The 20,935-nt window shown below is 35.8% G+C and overlaps 1 protein-coding gene across 14 annotated transcripts in view; it reads right to left on the reverse strand.

Moving 5' to 3' along the window:
• Window positions 1-20,935, reverse strand: part of PCDH15 (protocadherin related 15) — a 797,082-nt gene that overhangs the window by 437,724 nt on the left and 338,423 nt on the right. For 13 of the 14 annotated variants that reach the window (XM_081573683.1, XM_081573682.1, XM_081573681.1 and 10 more), the window contains one exon: window positions 13,917-14,027. The exons of the other annotated variant lie outside the window; for it this stretch is intronic. In XM_081573683.1, coding sequence (XP_081429809.1) covers window positions 13,917-14,027 — 111 coding nt within the window. The remainder of the gene's footprint in view (window positions 1-13,916; window positions 14,028-20,935) is intronic. 14 annotated transcript variants of the gene reach the window in all.

Consider the following 20,935-nt stretch of genomic DNA (forward strand, 5'->3'; position numbering starts at 1 on the left):
TTTGGTCTTTTGGTACCTTGAGCTGTCATGGCTCCTCTGGGTATGTCATTTAGCTTGCTGATTGAAGATCAAGGTCTAGTTGAAGGTGACTTGTATGCCTTCTTGGACCCATTTGATTCTAACAGATTTATGCTTTGTCTTCAGGTATGAAATTCTTTCAAATGTTTTGCCCTGCCCCCTTCCCTCCTGTTTCAGTTTGAACTCCTTGCAGTCCAGGGGACTCTTGAGAGTCTTCTCCAGGACAATTCAAAAACATCATTGTTTCAGCCCTCAGCCTCCTTTATGGTCCAACTTTTACATCCATACATAACTATGGAAAAACCATAGCTTGGATTAAATGGACCTTTGTCAGCAAAATGATGTCTCCGTTCTTAATACACTGTCAAGATTTGCTATATCTTTCAAAGCAAGGAACAAGCATCTTTCAATTTCATGGCTGCAGTCACAGTTCCCAGTGATTTTGGAAACTAAGAAAATAAAATCTGTCACTGCTTCTACTATTTCCCCTTCTATTTGCCATGAAGTTATGGAACTAGATGCCATGATCTTACTTTTTTGAATGTTGAGTTTTAAGTCAGCTTTTTCACTCTCATCTTTCATTTCAAGATACTCTTTAGTTCCTCTTCATTTTCTGCCATTAGAGTGGTATCATCTGCCTATCTGAGGTTTTTAATATTTTTCCTAGCAATCTTGATTCCAGCTTTTGATTCATCCAGCCTGGCATTTCACATGATGTACTCTGATTATAAGTTAAATGAGCAGGGTGACAACATACAGCCTTGATATACTGCTTTCCCAATTTTGAATCTGTCCATTTTTCCATGTCTGGTTCTCACTGTTGTTTCTTGTCAGGAGGTAGGAAAGGTTGTCTGGTATTCCTATCTCTTTAAAAATTTTCTACAGTTTGTTGTGATCCACACAGTAAAAGGCTTTAGTGTAGTCAATGAAGAAGTAGATATTCTTCTGGAATTTCTTTGCTTTCTTTATGATCCAGTGAATGTTGGCAATTTGATCTCTGGTTCCTTTGCCTTTTCTAAATCCAGCCTGTACATCTAGAAGTTCTCTGTTCATGTACTGTTGAAGCCTAGCTTGAAGCATTAGCCTGCTAGCTTGTGAAATGAGCATAACTGTATGGTAGTTTGAACATTCTTTGGCACTGCCCTTCTTTGGGATTGGAATGAAAACTGACCTTTTCCAGTCCTGTGGCCACTGCTGAGTTTCCCAAATTTGCTGGCATATTGTATGCAGCACTTTCACAGTGTCATCTTTTAGGATTTTAAATAGCTCAGCTGGAATTCTTCTACCTCCACTAGCTTTATTCAGAAAAATGCTTCGTAAGGTCATCTTGACTTCACACTCCAGGATATCTGGCTCTAGGTGAGTGACTGCACCATTGTGATTATCCTGGGCATTAGCACCTTTTTTTGTACAGTTCTATGTATTCTTGCATCTCTTTTTAATCTCTTCTGCTTTTGTTAGGTCCTTGCCATTTCTGTCCTTTATTGCATCTAAATTTGCATGAAATGTTCCCGTGGTATCTCCAGTTTTATTGAAGAGATCTCTAGTCTTTTCAATTCTATTGTTTTCCTCTACTCTTTGCATTGTTCATTGAAAAAGGCCTTCCATATCTCTCCTTGTTATTCTTTGGAACTCTGCATTCATATGGGTGTATCTTTCCTTTTCTCCTTTGCCTTTTTCTTCCCTTCTTTTCGCAACTTTTCGTAAGGCCCCCTCAGACATCTACTTTGCCTCTTGAATTTCCTTTTCTTTGGGATAGTTTTGGTCACTACCTCTTGTACAATGTTATGGATCTATGTCCATAGTTCTTCAGGTACTCTGTCTATCAGATCGAATCTGTTGAATCTATTTGTCACATCCACTGTATAATCATAAGAGATTTTATTTATCTCATACCTGAATGGCCCAGTGGTTTCCCCTACTTTCTTCAATTTAAGTCTGAATTTTGCAATAAAGAGTTCATGATCTGAGCCACAGTCAGCTCCTGGTCTTATTTTTGCTGACTGTATACAGCTTCTTCATCTTTGGCTTCAAAGAAAATAATCAGTCTGATTTTGGTATTAACCATCTGATGATGTCCATGTATAGAGTTGTCTCTTGTGTTTTTGGAAGAGGGTGTTTGCAATGACCAGTGTGTTCTCTTGTCAAAACTATGTCAGCCTTTGACCTGCTTCATTTTGTACCCCAAGGCCAAACTTGCGTGCCATTCCAGGTATTGCTTGATTTCCTAGTTTTGAATTCCATTCCCCTATGATGAAAAGGACATCTTTTCCTAGTGTAAGCTCTAGAAATCCTGGGAGGTTGTCACAGAACTGTTTGACTTCAGCTTCTTAGACATTAGCATTTGGGACATAGACTTGGATTACTCTGATGTTGAAAAGTTTGCCTTGGAAAAGAATTGAGACATTTCTGTAGTTTTTAAGATAGTACCCATACACTGCATTTCAGACTCTTCTATATGTTTGTTATACAGATTTAAATGCAAGCCTTCTCCATTGATAAGTTTGTAGAGATTTAGAATCATCCTTGCCTTCTTGGTACAGATAGAAAGACATCCTTTATAACTGAGTTTTTACTTGTAAATGAAAACTCTTCTATTAGTTTTTAGAGCTTCTTTTCTGCCTGCTGTGTTTTTTGTTTATTATTCAGCCTAAAATAATTCTTATGCTTGCTGAAATAAAATTAATAATTTAGGCAAATGAGAAAATTTCTTCCCATTTAGTGTGTACTGTGCATGTACATTAACCATACCTCCTTAGGAAATAATATTATTTCTAATCTCATCAAGGGTCACAAATCCTTAGGAGATAACCCTCCTTCTTAATCATATAAGGAGTCATGAGGATCAATGGTCAATTACTGTTTGTACATGTAGATTGTGTAAATTGTCTATAATACATCATTTAACATACAGCCCTTTGTCCCAGAAACTTATATGCAACTGTTCTTTGACCTCTGATGGGAAGAATAGTTGTTCATGCTCTCTGAGAGGCTGTCCTTGGGTTATAATCCTCACTTTGGTAAATGAAAATGCCCATAACTTTCTTAGATTGACTGATTAATATTTTGTATACATGCTAAAGAGACACATTTTGGGCTGACACGTTCTGCTCCTTTTCACTACTACAGGTGAAATACACTAAGAAAAAAATACCAACCTGATTAATATATATATAGACATTTTCCAGAATTTGTCACCAATAAATACGATATAAATAGAGATATGAAAATAGGCCTCATGCACTTTCCTAACTTGCAAGTTTCTGGAAAGTGCTTTTAATCCATAATGCTCTTTTTACAGTTCATAATAAAATTTGATCTTAAAATATTGCCTAGAACAAAGCCCCCAACAATTATAATAAAAACTAAAAAGAAAGGAATGTTTTGCTCTTCTAGAAAAATGCTTGCCTTTTGTGACTCTTCTGAATAAAGGAAATAACATTGTAAATTGGGAGTGGTATAAATAAAGCATAATTATTTCCATAAATATTTTATGTGATTTTATTAAGTTTACATTTTCATTCATTGCTATGTGAAAATCCAATACATATTAAAAACTACCCCCCTCAAATCCTTCCTTCTATTCTATCTTCCTTCCTTATTTCTATCTATCATTTTAAAAATAAGATAATAATTTAAAAGTTTAAACATTTAAAAATACCATTAGTTTAGGAAACTGTGACTGTAACTGGCAAGCAAGGATGCATCTCCTTTAAGAGTTAATCAAGTTTGACTGTTTAATTTGTGTTTTCTCAGTGTGCATTATTTCACATACCACTTACATAGTTGCTAACATTCAACATTTAATTATATGAAACTGTTACCAGGTCCAAGCTCAATCTGCTCACTACACTATAGGCCAGTGAATCTGAGAGATGAGGTGTTGAGGCAAGGAAGAGACTTTAATCGGAGTGCCGGCAGACTGAGAAGATGGCAGGCTAGTGCTTAAAAATAACCATCTTATTGGGGTCTGGATGCCAGGTTCTTTTATAGATTAGAGATGAGGGGAGGTGAGGAAGCAAAGCAAAAAGGCCATTAATCTTGCAAAACATCTCCTAGAATGACTGTGGCACAGACCATGAACTCCTTATTGACAAATTCAGACTTAAATTGAAGAAAGTAGGGAAAACCACTAGACCATGCAGGTATGACCTAAATCAAATCCCTTATGATTATACAGTGGAAGTGACTAATAGATTCAAGGGATTAGATCTGATAGACAGAGTGCCTGAAGAACTATGTACGGAAGTTTGTGACTTTGTACAAGAGGCAGGGATCTAGACTATCCCCAAGAAAAAGAAATGCAAAAAGGCAAAATGGTTTTCTGAAGAGGCTTTACAAATAGCTGTAAACAGAACAGAAGCAAAAGGCAAAGGAGAAAAGGAAAGATACACACATCTGAATGCAGAGTTGCAAAGAATAGCAAGGAAAGAAGAAAGCCTTCCTCAATGATCAATCCAAAGAAATAGAGGAAAACAATAGAATGGGAAAGACTAGAGATCTCTTCAAGAAAATTAAGAGATACCAAGGGAACATTTCATGCAAAGATGGGCACAATGAAGGACAGAAACGGTATGGACCTAACAGAACCAGAAGATATTAAGAAGAGGTGAAAAGAATACACAGAACTATACAAAAAAAGATCTTCATGACCCAATAACCATGATGGTGTGATCACTCACCTAGAGCCAGACATCCTGGAGTGGAAAGTCAAGTGGGCCTTAGGAAGCATCAATATGAACAAAGCTAGTGTAGGTGATGGAATTCCAGTTGAGCCATATTAAATGCTAATAGATGATGCTGTGAAAGTGTTACACTCAATATGCCAGCAAATTTGAAAAACTCAGCAGTGGCCACAGGACTGGAAAAGGTCAGTTTTCATTCTAATCCCAAAGAAAGGCAATGCCAAAGAATGCTTGAACTACCTCACGATTGCACTCATCTCCCACGATAGTAAAGTAATGCTCAAAATTCTCCAAGTCAGGCTTCAACAGTACATGAACCATGAACTTCCAGATGTTCAAGCTGGATATAGAAAAAGCAGAGGAACCAGAGATCAAATTGCCAACATCCATTGGATCATCGAAAAAGCAAGAGAGTTCCAGAAAACTATCTGCTTTATTGACTATGTCAAAGCCTTTGACTGTGTGGACCATAACAAACTCTGGAAAATTCTGAAAGAGATGGGAATACCAGACTGCCTGACCTGCCTCCTGAGAAATCTGTATGCAAGTCAAGAAGCAACAGTCAGAACTGGACATGGAAAAACAGACGGGTTCCAAATAGAGAAAGGCTGTATATTGTCACCCTGCTTATTTAACATATGCAGAGTACATCCAAAAAAATTAGGGTTAGGGTTGGATGAAGCACGACTGGAATCAAGATTGCCAGGAGAAATATCAATAACCTCAGATATGCAGATAATACCACCTTTATGGCAGAAAGTGAAGAACTAAGGAGCCTCTTGATGAAAGTGAAAGAGGAGAATGAAAAAGTTGGCTTAAAATTCAACATTCAGAAAACTAAGATCATGGCATCTGGTCCCATCACTTCATGGCAAATCGATGGGGAAACAGTGGAATCAGTGACAGACTTTATTTTCTCGGGCTCCAAAATCACTGAAGATGGTGATTGCAGCCATGAAATTAAACGATGCTTGCTCCTTGGAAGAAATGCTATGACCAACCTAGACAGTATATTAAAAAACAGAGACATCACTTTGCCAACAAAGATCTGTCTAGTCAAAGCTATGGTTTTTCCAGTAGTCATGTATCGATGTGAGAGTTGGACTATAGAGAGAGGTGAGTGCCAAAGAATTGATGCTTTTGAACTGTGGTGTTGGAGAAGACTCTTGAGAGTCCCTTGGACTGCAAGGACATCCAACCAGTCCATCCTAAAGGAAATCAGTCCTGAATATGCATTGGAAGGACTGATGCTGAAGTGAAACTCCAATACTTTGGCCTCCTGATGCAAAGAGCTGACTCATTGGAAAAGACCCTGATTCTGGGAAAGATTGAAGGCAGGAGGAAAAGGGGACGACAGAGGATGAGATGGCTGGATGGCATCACCAACTCAATGGACATGAGTTTGAGCAAGCTCTGGGAGTTGGTGATGGACAGGGAGGCCTGGTGTGCTGCAGTCCATGGGATCGCAAGGAGTCGGACATGACTGAGCAACTGAACTGAATTGAACTGAACTAGAATGGCAAGTTCAGGGAGGGTATGTGTTAATTTCTTCCTTCCTGTCATCCATAAGTGGGCAGGGTTCTGAAGAAACATACTTTAACAGTCAGGCGGAGGGGCATGATTCTCTGAGGCAAACTGTTCTGTATGATTATAATAAGAAAAGCAATGAAAGGCAAGTCAAAGAAACAGTTCCTATTTGGAGTCAGGTTTGGCTTCCTCCCTACAACAAAACCTTTAGTTAGCTTCCACAACTTTTGTGAATGCAGTTATGCAAGGAATTGCAGGGGATACAAAGAGTTATCCAACATAAAAACTGACATGGAGGAATTTAAAAGCATACAGATAACTACAACATAGAATCAAGAGAGCCACGAGTAATATTCATCAGAGTTTGATGAATATCGACCTAGCTGCAACTTCCTGTCAGTGCCTCATAAGTTGTATTGACCTTGTCACTGAATACTTAGTGACAATCTTTATTCAAAGCTTCCAGTCCTCTGCTCCCACATGATCATAACACAATTTATTATATCCTGATACCAAACATATCAAAGCCCCTTGTTGTTTTTTAATTAATTATTTATTAAATAAGTAGAAATTTTTGTCAATGTATTGCAAGGAAGAACTGGTTTTTGTGTTTGTTTGACTCAAAAATAAGATATATATGCCTAGTAGAACTTCAAAAGAAATTTTATATTATAAATAGCTCAGAGACAACTAACTCAGTCATAATCCATTCTTTTTTACAAAGCACAATTTTATAAAACTGCAAATATTTCAACTATGAAAGTGTTCAGGCAATAAACACCTCTAACCATCAAATGATAAGTAAGACTTCAATTCCTTCAACTCAATTGAAAGGCTTTCTTGCTGTAAAATAGTTTAATTGCCCACTATTCTTTGATCAAACTAGAGATAAATTCTAATTTCTAATTCATTCAGTATCTGCTCTATATTTAGAACTGTATTAAGTTAAATATTGGTTGTGTGAAGTGGAGCCAGGAAAAAGGTGAACTCTAAGAAATACTGTGAAATTATATGAAACCTAGTTTTATAAAGAATATGAGACAAAAATGCTGATGTTCAAGACAGAGGAGAAATATTGTATGACATCCCCTATGCGTGGACTCTAAAAAAAAAATGATACAAGTGAACTTACTTACATTACAAAACAGAAAGAGACTCACAGACTTAGAAAAGAAACTTATGTTGCCAGGGGGAAGGGATAGTTAGGGAGCTTGAGGTGGTCATGTACACACTAATGTATTTAAAATGGATAACCAACAAGGAGCTATTGTATAGTACAATATTATGTGGTAGCCTGGATGGGGGAAGAGTTTAGTGGAGAATGGATACATGTATATGCATGGCTGAGTCCCTCTGCTGTTCACCTAAACTATCACATTTAATCGGCTATGCCCCAATACAAAATAAAAAGTTCAAAAGAAAAAAAAATGATGTTTGGATTTATTTTTAGGCAATACCATAGGAGCCATGGAATAAAGAGGCTTTTAACACTTACATATTTAGTATTCAAGTAGTTTGAAGTTAACAAAAAGACTAGAGGCATCCACCAAACTCACTAATAGATACATGTATTAAATACTCTTTCATTACTTTATCAGGTATTTGCAGTAGAGAAAGAAAATTAAAAAAAAAAAAAAAAAATTAGAGTTGTCCTGAGTCTTTTGACCCAAACTCAGTTACCTAAGACCTTGGAAGTGTCTGTCTTGCTTCCCTTCACTAATGAAAGATGGACTATCACCAACTGGAATTGTAAAACATATCCTAGTAACTTGACTCTGCTGGATTTCTTTATTTAAAAATGAAAATAGCAGCAACAAGTTTGCCTTGGTCTAAATCACTTTAGAAGTGTGTTCTTTCTTCCTTTCTTTTCTTTTTTGAAACTGTCTTTTTTTTTTTTCCTTTTTGAGACTTTTACCCAAATTTCCTTAAATTTTATGTGTACTAGTAAACAGAAATAGTATCATTACATATCTTCATTACTTGAAAATTTTGTAAATAGTTCTTAAACCATCAACCCCTATCTTCCTCTACTTCAGTCCTAGTCTCCAGAATATGCCCAAGAAACTGGCAGAAATAAAAACAATGGTTGTAAAATTAGCACTTATTCCACATATCTGTGTGAGGTAGACATGAGGAAAGGTCAGGATAAGGGTTATTCTGAAAAGTAATTTGTATATCCAAATCTATATAGTTGCAATGTTTTGAAGAAGAGAAGGATGTGTCACCCCATAATATGTCACATTGGCATACTGAGTATTTTACATTAAAGTTTCTTAAGAAATAGCCAGTGCAAGGAGGACATTCTGACAACATTTGTCTCCCTGAAAGCAGGACATGAATCTTCCATGTGAAAAGAACTCTCCCTGTCCCAGGAGGATAGAAAGCATCATTATCACCAGAAATAGAGAATTTAGGGGCCAAGAGGCAGTGTAAAACTACCACATTCTTACTCATTAATTTGATATTCTCAGCCCATGCCCCTTTGCTTTGCAAATTCTTCACAGATTTGTAGTTTTCTTGTCTAAACAACAGCTTGCTTTGGTCATTTCTTTCAGTCTCTCTCTTTTTTTTTTTAATGAGACTGTTTCACATATATTATTAAATTTGTCTTTTCTCCTGTTAATCTGTGTTGTGCTCATTTAATTTTTAGGCCAGCCAAAGAATTGCAAAAAATTCACCTCAATTAAATAGTGAGGAGACCAGAAGGAGGAGTTCTCACAGTCTGCAAGCACAGTATAACTCATCACCTCTTCTCTTCTGGCAACAAGTCAACCAGTGAAAAGCCATGGTCTCTTTACTTACTATAACTCTCTCACTCTCTCAATTTCTTTTTTTTTTCTCTTCTCTCTTCCTTCCCCTGCTTTGTGGGAACTTGCATATGGGTCATCATGGGTTGTAGACCTCAAACTTCTTATCCCAAATAAACCTATTTTTGTTGGAGAAGTATTTGAGGGTCTATTTATTTTAGTTCAACAAATATGTATAATATAGTGTGTTGTTACAAAAGATAGCTAATGTCCCTTCTCAAGATTTTTTGATGTGAAAATGAGGAATAGCACTGCTATTGATAGAATAATTTAAACAGTATTCTTGCTATGATCTTAACTAAATGTAAGCCTTTTCTTTCTGACAATTATTTAAGGGCTCTTGAGTACTTAAGTGTCCTTAAGATTTTCCTCAGAATAACTGAAACGTGAAAAAGAGTTGGCTTAAACTATCTATGTATAGCAATGAGTCTGATTTTTTGTTTGTTTGTTTTAGGGTAACATCAAAATTCTAATACAGAGTGTATCAGAAGTTTCAACAAAAGGAAACCTCTGATTTTTGTACTTCTCTGAACTTCATTTCCTAGATTTTTTTTTCTCCTTTTCTCTAGAATTTATCACTGTCTCATTGTCTATTCAAATTTAAAATAAATGGTGTGGATACGAATGTTGCAAAATTTCTAAATAAAATAAGTGACAAGTTTTTTTTAATGTGGGTCTCCCAAAACTCTTCCAATTTATTTAACAATAATAACATGTTCATATGCATAAAAAAAAACCTCACAACTACATGAAATTTGAATGATTCCTTTTGCTAATCAATCAAATCTTTGTACTCTAAGCAAAGCCAGGCCAATGCTCAGTAATGTTCAGTAATTTATCATTAGACTTATAGCCTCTTAGAAACCATCTACTTTGAAGTCCAAATTCATTGCTCATATTTCAACTCTCCTTATGACTCTAAGAGAATATGTAGGCTTTTAATGGACACAGTTTACATTGTACATTAGTTTACATCAATACAATAATAAACAAGACTATAAAAGAATAATTTTAAATATATAAATATCATTATTCTACATAAATATAAGAATATAAATTGTATACATATAGATAGATAGATCTATGATGCTGTTTTTGTTTTAGTCGCAAAGTCATGTCCACCTCTGACTCTTTTGTGACCCCATGGACTATATAGCCTGCCAGGCCCCTCTGTCCATGGGATTTCCCTGGCAAGAATACTGGAGTGGGTTGCCATTTCCTTCTCCAGGGGATCTTCCCAACCCAAGGATCAAATCCATGTCTCCTGCATTGGCAGGCAGATTCTTTACCACTGAGTCACTAGGAAAGCAAATATATATATATATATATATATATTTTATATATATATACATATATATACATTTTATATATATACACACATATATATATACATTTTATATATATATATATATATATATATATATATACATTTTATATATTTGGCAATAAATGCTTAACAACCAGGTGAAACAAGAAGCCCTGACAGAAGCAGGAGATAGATGGACTCCAGGTTATACATTTAACTAGCCCCCTATTTATACTTTGAGATAGAAATGACAACAGGAACAGGATGAAAAGCCATACTTTGTCTGCTGTAGATACTGTAAGGTAATAGTAATGTCAGGGGCGAAGAGGGGATAAGCCTTGCTTGGACAAAAGATAAGAAAGTCACATATTTCTCATCCTTGGGGTCAGAGAGACTTCCCAAATTACACTTGCACAGAAAGTTTCCTTAGGTGAGGAGAGTGCTAGGCAATTATCAGTTTTGCTAGCTTCCCAGAGCCCCTCACGCTGAAATCCATTTTGACTAAAAACATGCTTGCGCACGTAGGGAGAGCCTTGAGACAAATCAGATATGGGGTCAAAGCAAGGTGACTGGCCAGAGGAAAGCAAAGACCTGGAAGACTGCCCCCTTATAAATGACTTAAATTTCCCCCAAATATGACTTACTGAGCCTATCCACCTGTGTCCACACATATTTCTCTCTTAATAAACAGTTTACCTGTTTCACTGTTTTCCATCTCTTTGTTGAAATTCCTTTCCAGAGGGGATAAGAACCAGGGTAGTGCTGCAATCCAGGTTCAATCCATGGTTGAGGAACTGAGATCCTGCTCCAAGCTGCTATAGCCATGGTTACCCCACAGAGCACTCAGAGAACATGACTTGAATCATTTGTCAGTTTCTATACTGTAAATATCTCCCACCATGGCCACAAATGAGGTCACTGAACTCGGAGTGGAAAGAGAGGCTCAAAACTGGCCCTCAAGTAAACATGAACCATCTTTCCAGCTCCAATAATCCACTGTATTAAATAAGTTATACATTTAAAATGTAGAGGAAATGAGCATTCTTCTTTATAACTTGTGGGAGTGTGATGTGTTGCAACAATTTGGAAGATAATATGACATTATTTACTATATACATATATATATAGGCTTTCATGGTGGCTCAGACAGTAAAGAATCTGCCGTATGTATATGCATATATACAATTTTTATCATAGTAATTTTATCTCTTAATTATCTATTCATACACAGTCAAGTACTGGTACTAAAGAAGTTTATGTAATGCTGTAATGATATCAGAATGTATTCCAAGTATTAGTTTAAGCATATTTTTGTTTGCCAACTTGCTAATCCTCACAAGAACCCTATGTGGTATGTTTCATTAATATCGCCCTTTTACTGCTTAGGAAACTGACATACAGAGTATACACAAATTCACACATCTAGGCAAGGGCTGAATTAGGATTTGAATTTGGGCAATGTGGTTCTGAAGCTTATGATTTTACCACTATACTACACTCCCTGCCTCTCGTGAGAATCCTGAAATTAGCTATCAATTCTATGGTGAAAAACAAACAAAAAAACTTAAGTACAGTTGAATAAATCGTAACATACCTAAATTTTGATATATTATATATTTTTGAAAGGATATAATCTGAAAACACAAAAAAATCATATAATTTCCTGTATTTAGTATTCACATTTTATATTGCATAATTTAAATTTATATAAACATTGCTATTACAGATAAAGGGCTTCCCTGGTGGCTCAGATGGTAAAGAATTTGCCTGCAATGTGGGAGACCTGGGTTAGATCCTTGGGTCAGAGAGATCCTCTGGAGAAGGAAATGGCAACCCACTCCAGTATTCTTGCCTGGAGAATTCATATGGACAGAGGAGCCTGGGAGGCTACAATCCATAGGGTTGCACTGAAAGGACTAAGTGACTAACACTTTCACTTTCATTACAGATGAAATCAAAGCTTCACTCAACTTCTCACCAATTCCATTCCTTCCTTTCAAGGCTCCATGTATATCCTGTTATTTCATGTTTATCCTTGAAATGCCAGAAATTTCTCAGTGCTTCCCAGTTATGAGTAGTCTAGCAAATTGGATTCAAATTGTCCCCAGTGTCTTCATAAATAGTTTAAAGTAGACAGCACGTCAGATGATTTATTTTATTTAATATTCCTTTTAAAAAACTCATTTTAAATAACATGATAACAATTAGCTTTCAAATACATTCCTTAGCAATCTGACTTTTCTGTACATTTTAGTAGAGATTTTGAATCAGAAAGGAAAATCATATCTTTTCTTCACATTTTCCTTTACATAGGGAAAAAAAAAATGTTTCAATGTTTTTGGGGAATTCTGAAGGGTCCTCTTTAATGATTTTACTTTTTCCTATATCTGCAGTTTCTACTCTATGCTACTGAGCCCTAAGACAAACCATACTGAATTGGAAAAAAAGCAAAACAAAACAAAATATTTTGAATGAAAGTCTAGAAAACTGTCATCAAGAACTAGATCTCTAACTATATCTACCACCACAAGTATACTAGATAGATAGATAGATATATAGATATATACACATATATACACACACACACACACATTTATGTTCTTTCTACTGAAATATCTCTAAAAAAGAGAAAACATGGCCACTTAGTGACACTCGGTTGCATATAAGCTTGTTAAGAACAACTGGTGGAGGATACTTTTCCTTTTCTTTCTTTTCTAAAACATTGGAAAAACAACCAAGTTTCAGGAAAGGATAGATTTTAAGGACAGAAAGAATCTGAGTCTTTGGTGATGTACTTGAACTGTCAAATCAACCCTTGAATCACATAAATTTAATAATTTTATTAAAATAATGATGATAATAATGATAATAACATTATACAAGCAACCGCTCTTTAGGTTTTGTTATTGCTGCCCACATATAAAGATCATGTTCATAGTAACTTATACATCGTGAGCAACTAGTAATAAAAGATAAATGATTCAATAAGTGATTCAATAAATGATTCAACAGTTCTCTGCCTTTAGTGTACTTTGAAGTTCCCTGGGGAGCTAATAAAAATGCAAGTTTTCCACTTCTACCTTCTGAAATTTTTATTCAGAGGGTCTGAGGTTGGGTCTAGGAATCTGTAGTTTTAATGCACTCCCAAGGTGATTCTGGAGAAGGAAGTGGCAACCCACACCATTATTCTTGCCTGGAGGATTCTACGGACAGAGGACCCTGGTGGCTAAAGTCCATGAGGTCACAAAGAGCCGGATACTACTGAGTGACTAACACTAAAGGTGATTCTGCTGCAGTTGTTCAGTCAATCATGCTTTGAGAAATACTTCAGTATGAGCTAAAAACAAATCATTGAAGTGTTTGAGTGAGTCCAAGACTGAAGAATACAGTGAGTGGGAATAATCTTCCCATTCTATTCCACCCCATTCCTCATCCAGAAGAATATGAATACAAATTACATTGAGGGCAGGGCTACCTTGTTGAGGCTGTAAATTAGAGTCAGCATGTACCTTCTAGGTGAGTTTTGTATTTCATGAATTCAGAGGAGAGAAATAAGAGAAATTGATAACTCACATTAGCTTGGATGATGACAAAGTAGCGAGTCTTATCTTCATAGTTGAGCCTCTTCCTTAACACTACATTTCCAGTCAACATGAGGGGAATTTCAAAAGTGTCGTTGGAAGTCTGCAAATAAGATACACGTCTGAGATCATTTGAACATAAGATAAATTAGAGAATCTGATATTTCAGCTGAGTCCCCTTGAAAGTTATAGACAACATGTTCATCATCTAAAAACAGAATGTGAATGTCAGCTTCAGGTTTAATGTTCTTATTTCTGAAAATTTGTCATTCTAATCAGTAGGTCTTACTTTGATAATGATATCTAGGAAAGTTACTTCTTGTGATAGTTTTTCACATATTATTAGAGTTACACATAAACAGCCCCAGAATATATCTAAATCTAAGCCCAGATGTCTGAAGATCTTTCCTATTACCATATTACCTTTTCATAATTTTTGTAATCACCAAAGAGTTCAATTATTGCAATTTATGATTTATCATAATATCCCTTTATGACATTGGAGTCCATTTTATATTCTCATATTTTCAAGTACTATATTAAAGATATGTAACTATTAGCTTGAAACATTGTGTTTTTGTGAAAAAGAATGTGGTATAGGTTGTTTTTGTTTGTTTTTCCAAGCCTCAAATCTGCTGCCCTCACCCTAACAGGGACTGTGTTTCTTCTTGGCAACATGCAGTTCATAAGGGCAACCTCCAAAATGCCTCCAACCAGTACTGCTCTGGTATTAGCAATCCTCACTGTAAGACGATACAGTCATTCCTCAAGAGGATATAATTTATAAGACCTGTCTCTTATCCTTGAAAAGATTTTACATCACTTTTGTGTTTTAGTACCATTTTGAAGTCTGATAAAACAGCCTATCATTTATGACAACAAGTCAGTTTTACTTTTAGCACTGGAACTTTTTTGGTTGACTGTTTTGTGTAGTGGTAGCTGGGCATGTGATTGTGGATACCAGATGAAATACTCAGATACATATTTCAGAAAAAGGAGTGGTGTGAGGAGGAGCGACAAAGTAGGAGGAAGAAAGCATAAGAAAGGAAGGAAGGAAGGAAAGAGAAAGAAAGAAAGTGTATGCATGTGTGTGTGGGGAGGGAGGTGTTGGTGTGTCTGTGTGTCTTTACATCCTCAGCTGACACAAGGGGAGTTCCTTAGGAACTGAAATAATAATATAAGAACAGTTGACTCAAATCTAATCTCCCATCTCAAGTTCATTCAGGGGAATGTAGGCAAATTAACCTTCAATATCTACTCATACTCTTGCACTCTCCATCTTTACCTCCCTCCCTCCCTGACTCCCTCTCTTTCTGGTACATACTCACACTCAGCACACAACTGATACATATTTTTTAATGATTAACTCTTGTGCTCACGCAATTGACTTTACAAGTCTTCTTGGATACAGTCATTTAAAGAAGTAACATTTTAAAATACAAATATAAAAAAAAATGTACCAAGTAAGATGTTTACAATTAAAAACAGACATTTGACATTTTCCCTACATTTTTGCTTATTTAAACATTGTGTGTGTGTGCTCAGTTGTGTCTGACTTTTGCCACCCCATGACTGTAGGACACCAGGCTCCTCTGTACATGGAATTTTCCGGCAAGAATATTGGAGTGGGTAGTCATTTCCTACTCCAGAGGCTCTTTCCAACCCAGGGATCAAACTCACATCTCTTGCATCTCCTGCATTGGCAGGTGGATTCTTTACCATTGTGCCACCTGGGAAGCCCTGTAGGACTTTAAACTAAGCCAGAGAATGTAAAAATGGTTTAATCTAAATATCTAAGTTAGTTATAGGAGACACTTCAGTTAATAATTGCAATATACACTATAAAGCACAACTCAGTGTGTTGTTACAGGGCTATTAACTGTCTAAGACAGTTACTACAGAGTCACATATTAATTTTTAGTATAGTTATGAAATATATGGTGGCTTTCTTACCAAAAAGTAACTTCATTCTTGGTGTCAGAACTCCATGAGTTCAGATAACTGGTAGCTTTGTGCTTTAGGGGAGGCTATGCCTCTAAGCAGGGATTCCCAGGAGGCTCCTTGGTAAAGAATCTGCTTGTCAATGCAGGAGACACAGGTTGGATCCCTGGGTCAGGAAGATTGCCTGGAGAAGGAAATGGCAATCCACTCCAGTATTCTTGCCTGGGAAATCTCACAGACAGAGGAGCCTGGTGGGCTACACTCCATGGGGTTGCAAAGAGTCAGATAGGACTGAGTGATTAAGCACAGACACACATGCCCCTAAGTAGAGTGAGTTTTGACAGATCTACTCCAACCATGGAAATTCCACACCTTGCCAGTGACTGTTTTGGAAATGTACATGAGATCTAATTCTAGATAATCTGAAGAACTTTTCTTAATTGTAAAGAGAGAGAGAGACACAGGGGAATCCCCTCCCCCTTTTCTGCTTATAGATGCTTCTGTAAGGATAGAAAACCTGGAAATGTTAGCAGTCATTTTGGAACTACTGATACAGTTAATCTAGAAGTAAACAAAATGTTGAAAATGGAAGAGCAGAAAATAGGAAAAAGTCATTTCTGTGATATCTCTGAGTTGCTTAACAAATCCTGATACCACCCCTTCTCTGAACAACCTGTTATGAGAGATAATCCATGACTTTGTTGGCAAAGTCACTTTAAATTGTTTTCTATTATTTGCAGCTGAAAGCACTTTGATACATGATTATCTCCTGTCTATGTGTCCTCATCTTGTAGTCCCCTCTCTTTTCCATTTATGCCATGACTCTTTACAGGTGACATTTGCTTTTAATTTTGTCTTGCATAAACATCCTATCCCTCATTTCTCTGAGTTATAAATTCTATAAATCCTACTCAGTAAAATCTTCTTTGTCATCCAATTTAGGATTAAGTCTTTGATCTTATGATATATTGTTTTTTCCAAACAACATTTGTTATTTGTGTATTTTCTGTTTTCCCTTACAGATTTCTCAAGGATCTCAGTCTATGAGCTGGAGATACTTACCTTGATGTTTCTAGTCAAGTCACGTAATGGATGTTTGTGATTCTGTTTTAGCTGGCAATCATTATTTGCAGAATTATTATTAACATTACAGTTAGTAATTAGGGATTTTATTTCTAATTAGGGATTGTTGTTAGTGTTCTTAAGATCACTTTTTGGATGGAACATCCATCTTCATTACAGTATGCAAAATCTTTTTAGTTGCAGCACACGGGTTCTAGTTCTCTGATCAGGGATCAAACCTGGGCCCCCTCCATTGGGAGTGTGAGTCTTAGTCACTGGGCCACCAGGGAAGTTCTTAAGCTCCTATAACACATTTTTGATTAAACCTAATTCTTATTTTCTAAATCACTCTTTTATAGATATCTGAGGTTTTCCATGTGCTAGGAGTTCCATCAATACTTATGTTCCATCAATATATGTTCCAAGAAACATAAGGAGACTATCGGCTTTAAGATCAATGCTGTTTATAAATTATTGCATATGAAAAGACTTTGTGTTAAAATTAGCTAATTTATTAATAAACAATTATTTATGAAGTGTGCATTCTGTCTTGAAAAAATAGAATAATAATCATGGGGAAAAGCAGAAGCAAAATGCAGGTAAATGCTTGGGATGCTCTATATTTTTCCTCTAACAAAAAGAATATTGGAAAAAAAAAGAAGAATATTGGATTATATCAACTCAAAGTAAATGCCCTGCTCTAATGACATTTTCAGAGTTCTACCTAAGGAGGAAAAAAAGAACAAAATTTAGTAAGAAAATATAGTTGTTGTTTTTTTTAATTGCTATATGATAAGGCAATGTGACAATGTTTTTCAAAGTTTAGAGTATATAAGGATCGTAGAAATGTATCACTTAGATTACAGATTCCAAGCATCTATTCCTCCAAATTCCAGAATTCTCATTCTGTATTTCTAACAAAACTCTTGGGTAATTCTCAAGTAGAAGGTTTAGATTTTACTTTGAGAAACAATAAACTGGAAGATAGAAAGGATCAAGTATATAAGAGTTTTGGCATTTAATTGTGAACTCAACTCAATAGTGAGCTCCTGTAATACATTTTTAAAATGTATTTATTTGACCACACCAGGTCTTCGTTGAGGTATGTAGAATCTTTTTAGTTGTAGTACATGGGCTCTAGTTCTCTGATCAGGAATCAAACTTGGGCCGCTTGCATTGGGAGTGTGAGTCTTAGGCACTGGACCACCAGGGAAATTCCTAAGCTCCTATAACACATTTTTAAGATGGACAATTCTTTCATTTTTCTTTATATTGGAGTTAGTTATGTTAAACTGGGATGGACTTTTAAGTATACTTTGAGTGAAGACTGTCAAAGGTAATAACATGTTGAGCATTTAATGTTTCACATTTTTAATAATTACTAACACTGGTTTCCTGATTCAATCTATTCCTATAATAATAAATAATATTATTTACTATTACTTAAAGTCCTTCTTTGTGTTAAACTTTGAACCCAGGTCTTTTCACTGAGTCTATGACATTTTAAATTTACAACATGTATGTACTTTTGAAGTCAAACAGAAACTTCTAAATACAATTTCCTAGGAAATTGGTTAGAATAAGGTGAAACAAACTACATTATAATTTTTCCTATATCCCCAAATATGCATATGCATATTTGTGTGTGTTTCTGTAGCAGGGAGGAATGAGTTTGTAGGAAACAAAGAAACAATGATTAGAGTATTGGTATTTTACTAGGAGCAAATTAGTGTTGCTGTACTTCCCAATGAAACACATATGTGCCTTGTTCCTGTCATTAGATCACCAGGAAATAGGATCCTATAACTTTTCACTAGCTCTGATATAGATATATGTGTGTGTGTGAGCATGCATATCAATAGTATCTCAGTCTTAGACTTTTGTCAAAGGACTGTTTGAGTTGGGAGGGGAAGAAAAGTCTATACCCTCCTTCCCTCTACCATTAATTTTCCTCTCCTTTCATCCTTAGTGATCTGTTTCATCAACAAAGGAGAGGAGTGTAGGAGCACAGTCATATCCTTTTCCTTAAGCCACCTACATTTTTTGGAAGTAAGTCCCTGACCCACTTTCTGTTATTTTTGGACACTACTCTGTAAAGCACAAACTAGCACAGGTTTATTTGGGCAATGAGAATTTAAAGGCTGACCCCTACCTGCCTAGTGCTTTTCCAATAGGTATTCCAACGATGACTAAGCCTCTTAATATACACAAGCCCCAAGCATCTGGTCTCCATTAGGAAAAGTCCACTCACAACTTCCTGACAGTTTAGTATCCCAGTAACTGCCAGACAAGTGGCAATTCTCCATTGAGTAAATGGGCATATATTGCAGTTTAAATGATTTTATCACTGCTGGAAGGATGAGAAAAAGTGTAGGAGGCATATATAATGCCCACCCTCAACACACATACTCACACTGACTTAAGCAAAGAAGGAGACAGAATGTTGACTCTATCAATTCCTTGTTTCTCCAGAGTGCACTCCATTCCCCCACGACCCTCTTTATTAACTTGTGGGAAGCTGAATAAATACCAATAGAGATAAAATAACACCTCTCCCCTAACCATTTAAGGAGGTGTTGAGCTCCAGAGATGTAGATGATCAAAACAGAGAATGACATACTTTGCATTATCTGTTCTCAGCTGAGAACTCTGGTCATCCATCATTTTTTAATAATCAGGAAAGATTCTGTTTGGCTTCTCATATTCATGCTACATTTACAAATATTGTTTTTGATATTCTCAATTCAACTGTAAGGACTAGAAATTCAGTTTGAAAGCAGAGAGATTTGGTTTTGAGGCCTGCACACACAGAGACACACAAACACATGTACGTATATATTTCCTGGTGATCTAATGACAGGACCAAGGCACAAATAAGTTTCACTGGGAAGCACAGCAACACAAATTTGCTCCTGGTAAATTACCAGCACTCTGATCATTGTTTCTCTGTTTCCTACAAACTCATCCCTCCCTGCTACAGAAACACACACAAATATGCATATGCATATTTAGTGATACAGGAAAAATTACAATACACTTTATTTCCTTGTCTTAGGAAATTATATTTAGAAGTTTCTGTTTAACTTCAAAAGCACATATCTATTGTAAATTTAAAATGTCACAGACTCACAGTGAAAAGACCTGGGTTCAAAGTTTAACACAAAGAAAGACTTTAAGCAATAACCTAATTAAACGTGAATGTTCATTATTTTAAAAAAATATTAATAATATGACTATGGAGCCATGAGACTATCCCATATAATATATTCTGTAAAAAAATGTATCAAGTGTAAGGTAACATTTTTAGTAAACTATCTAAAAGTAAGCAATATTGTTTTTGCTTAGCTCAGATATTTTAGTAATATCTGAAATTTGGACTTTGACCTATATGCAAAACTACTTTGAGATAATGATTTGTTAAACATATTTTGCATTTAAAATGTGATTTTATCTTCCTGATTCAGGAAATTCAAAAGAATTACACCTCTTTACATTACAGAATAAATGATGGCTCATTTTTTTTTTCGTATTCAGTTCCTTCAAAATTTAAAGAGAATCAAGCACATTACAAAAGAAGGACAATCTACTGAGGAGGAGATGATGAGAGATGTTATAACCCTCTTAAAGACCACTCTACTACCTCCAAGAGAGAAGTAGCCCAAGCATTTTGCTTAAATGTCCTAAGTGCTTTTCTGAGTGGCAGTGGGATTTAATAAAAAATGCTATACTGCTTTCAGTCCACTGGACACTGCTGTAAGGGATATGTCATCAGATCTCTCCTTACTACTTTTGGGAAAAGCACTTGAAATGCAGAATAAAGGTCACTTAAGTCTGGCATAAAATAATAAAAGATCAAGATAAGAAAACTGATATGATAATCTATTGTATGAACAGTCTTATCAATCTGTTAATAATAAGATTTATCAATAAACTATCAGAATGATACCTAACATAATTGCATTTTTCCAAGTAAGGTAGACTCTCTAAAATTAAAAATTCCATAGAACA

This window comes from Giraffa tippelskirchi, chromosome 2 (assembly GCF_054371585.1).
Source record: "Giraffa tippelskirchi isolate mGirTip1 chromosome 2, T2T-mGirTip1v1.2.pri, whole genome shotgun sequence".
NCBI lineage: Eukaryota > Metazoa > Chordata > Mammalia > Artiodactyla > Giraffidae > Giraffa > Giraffa tippelskirchi.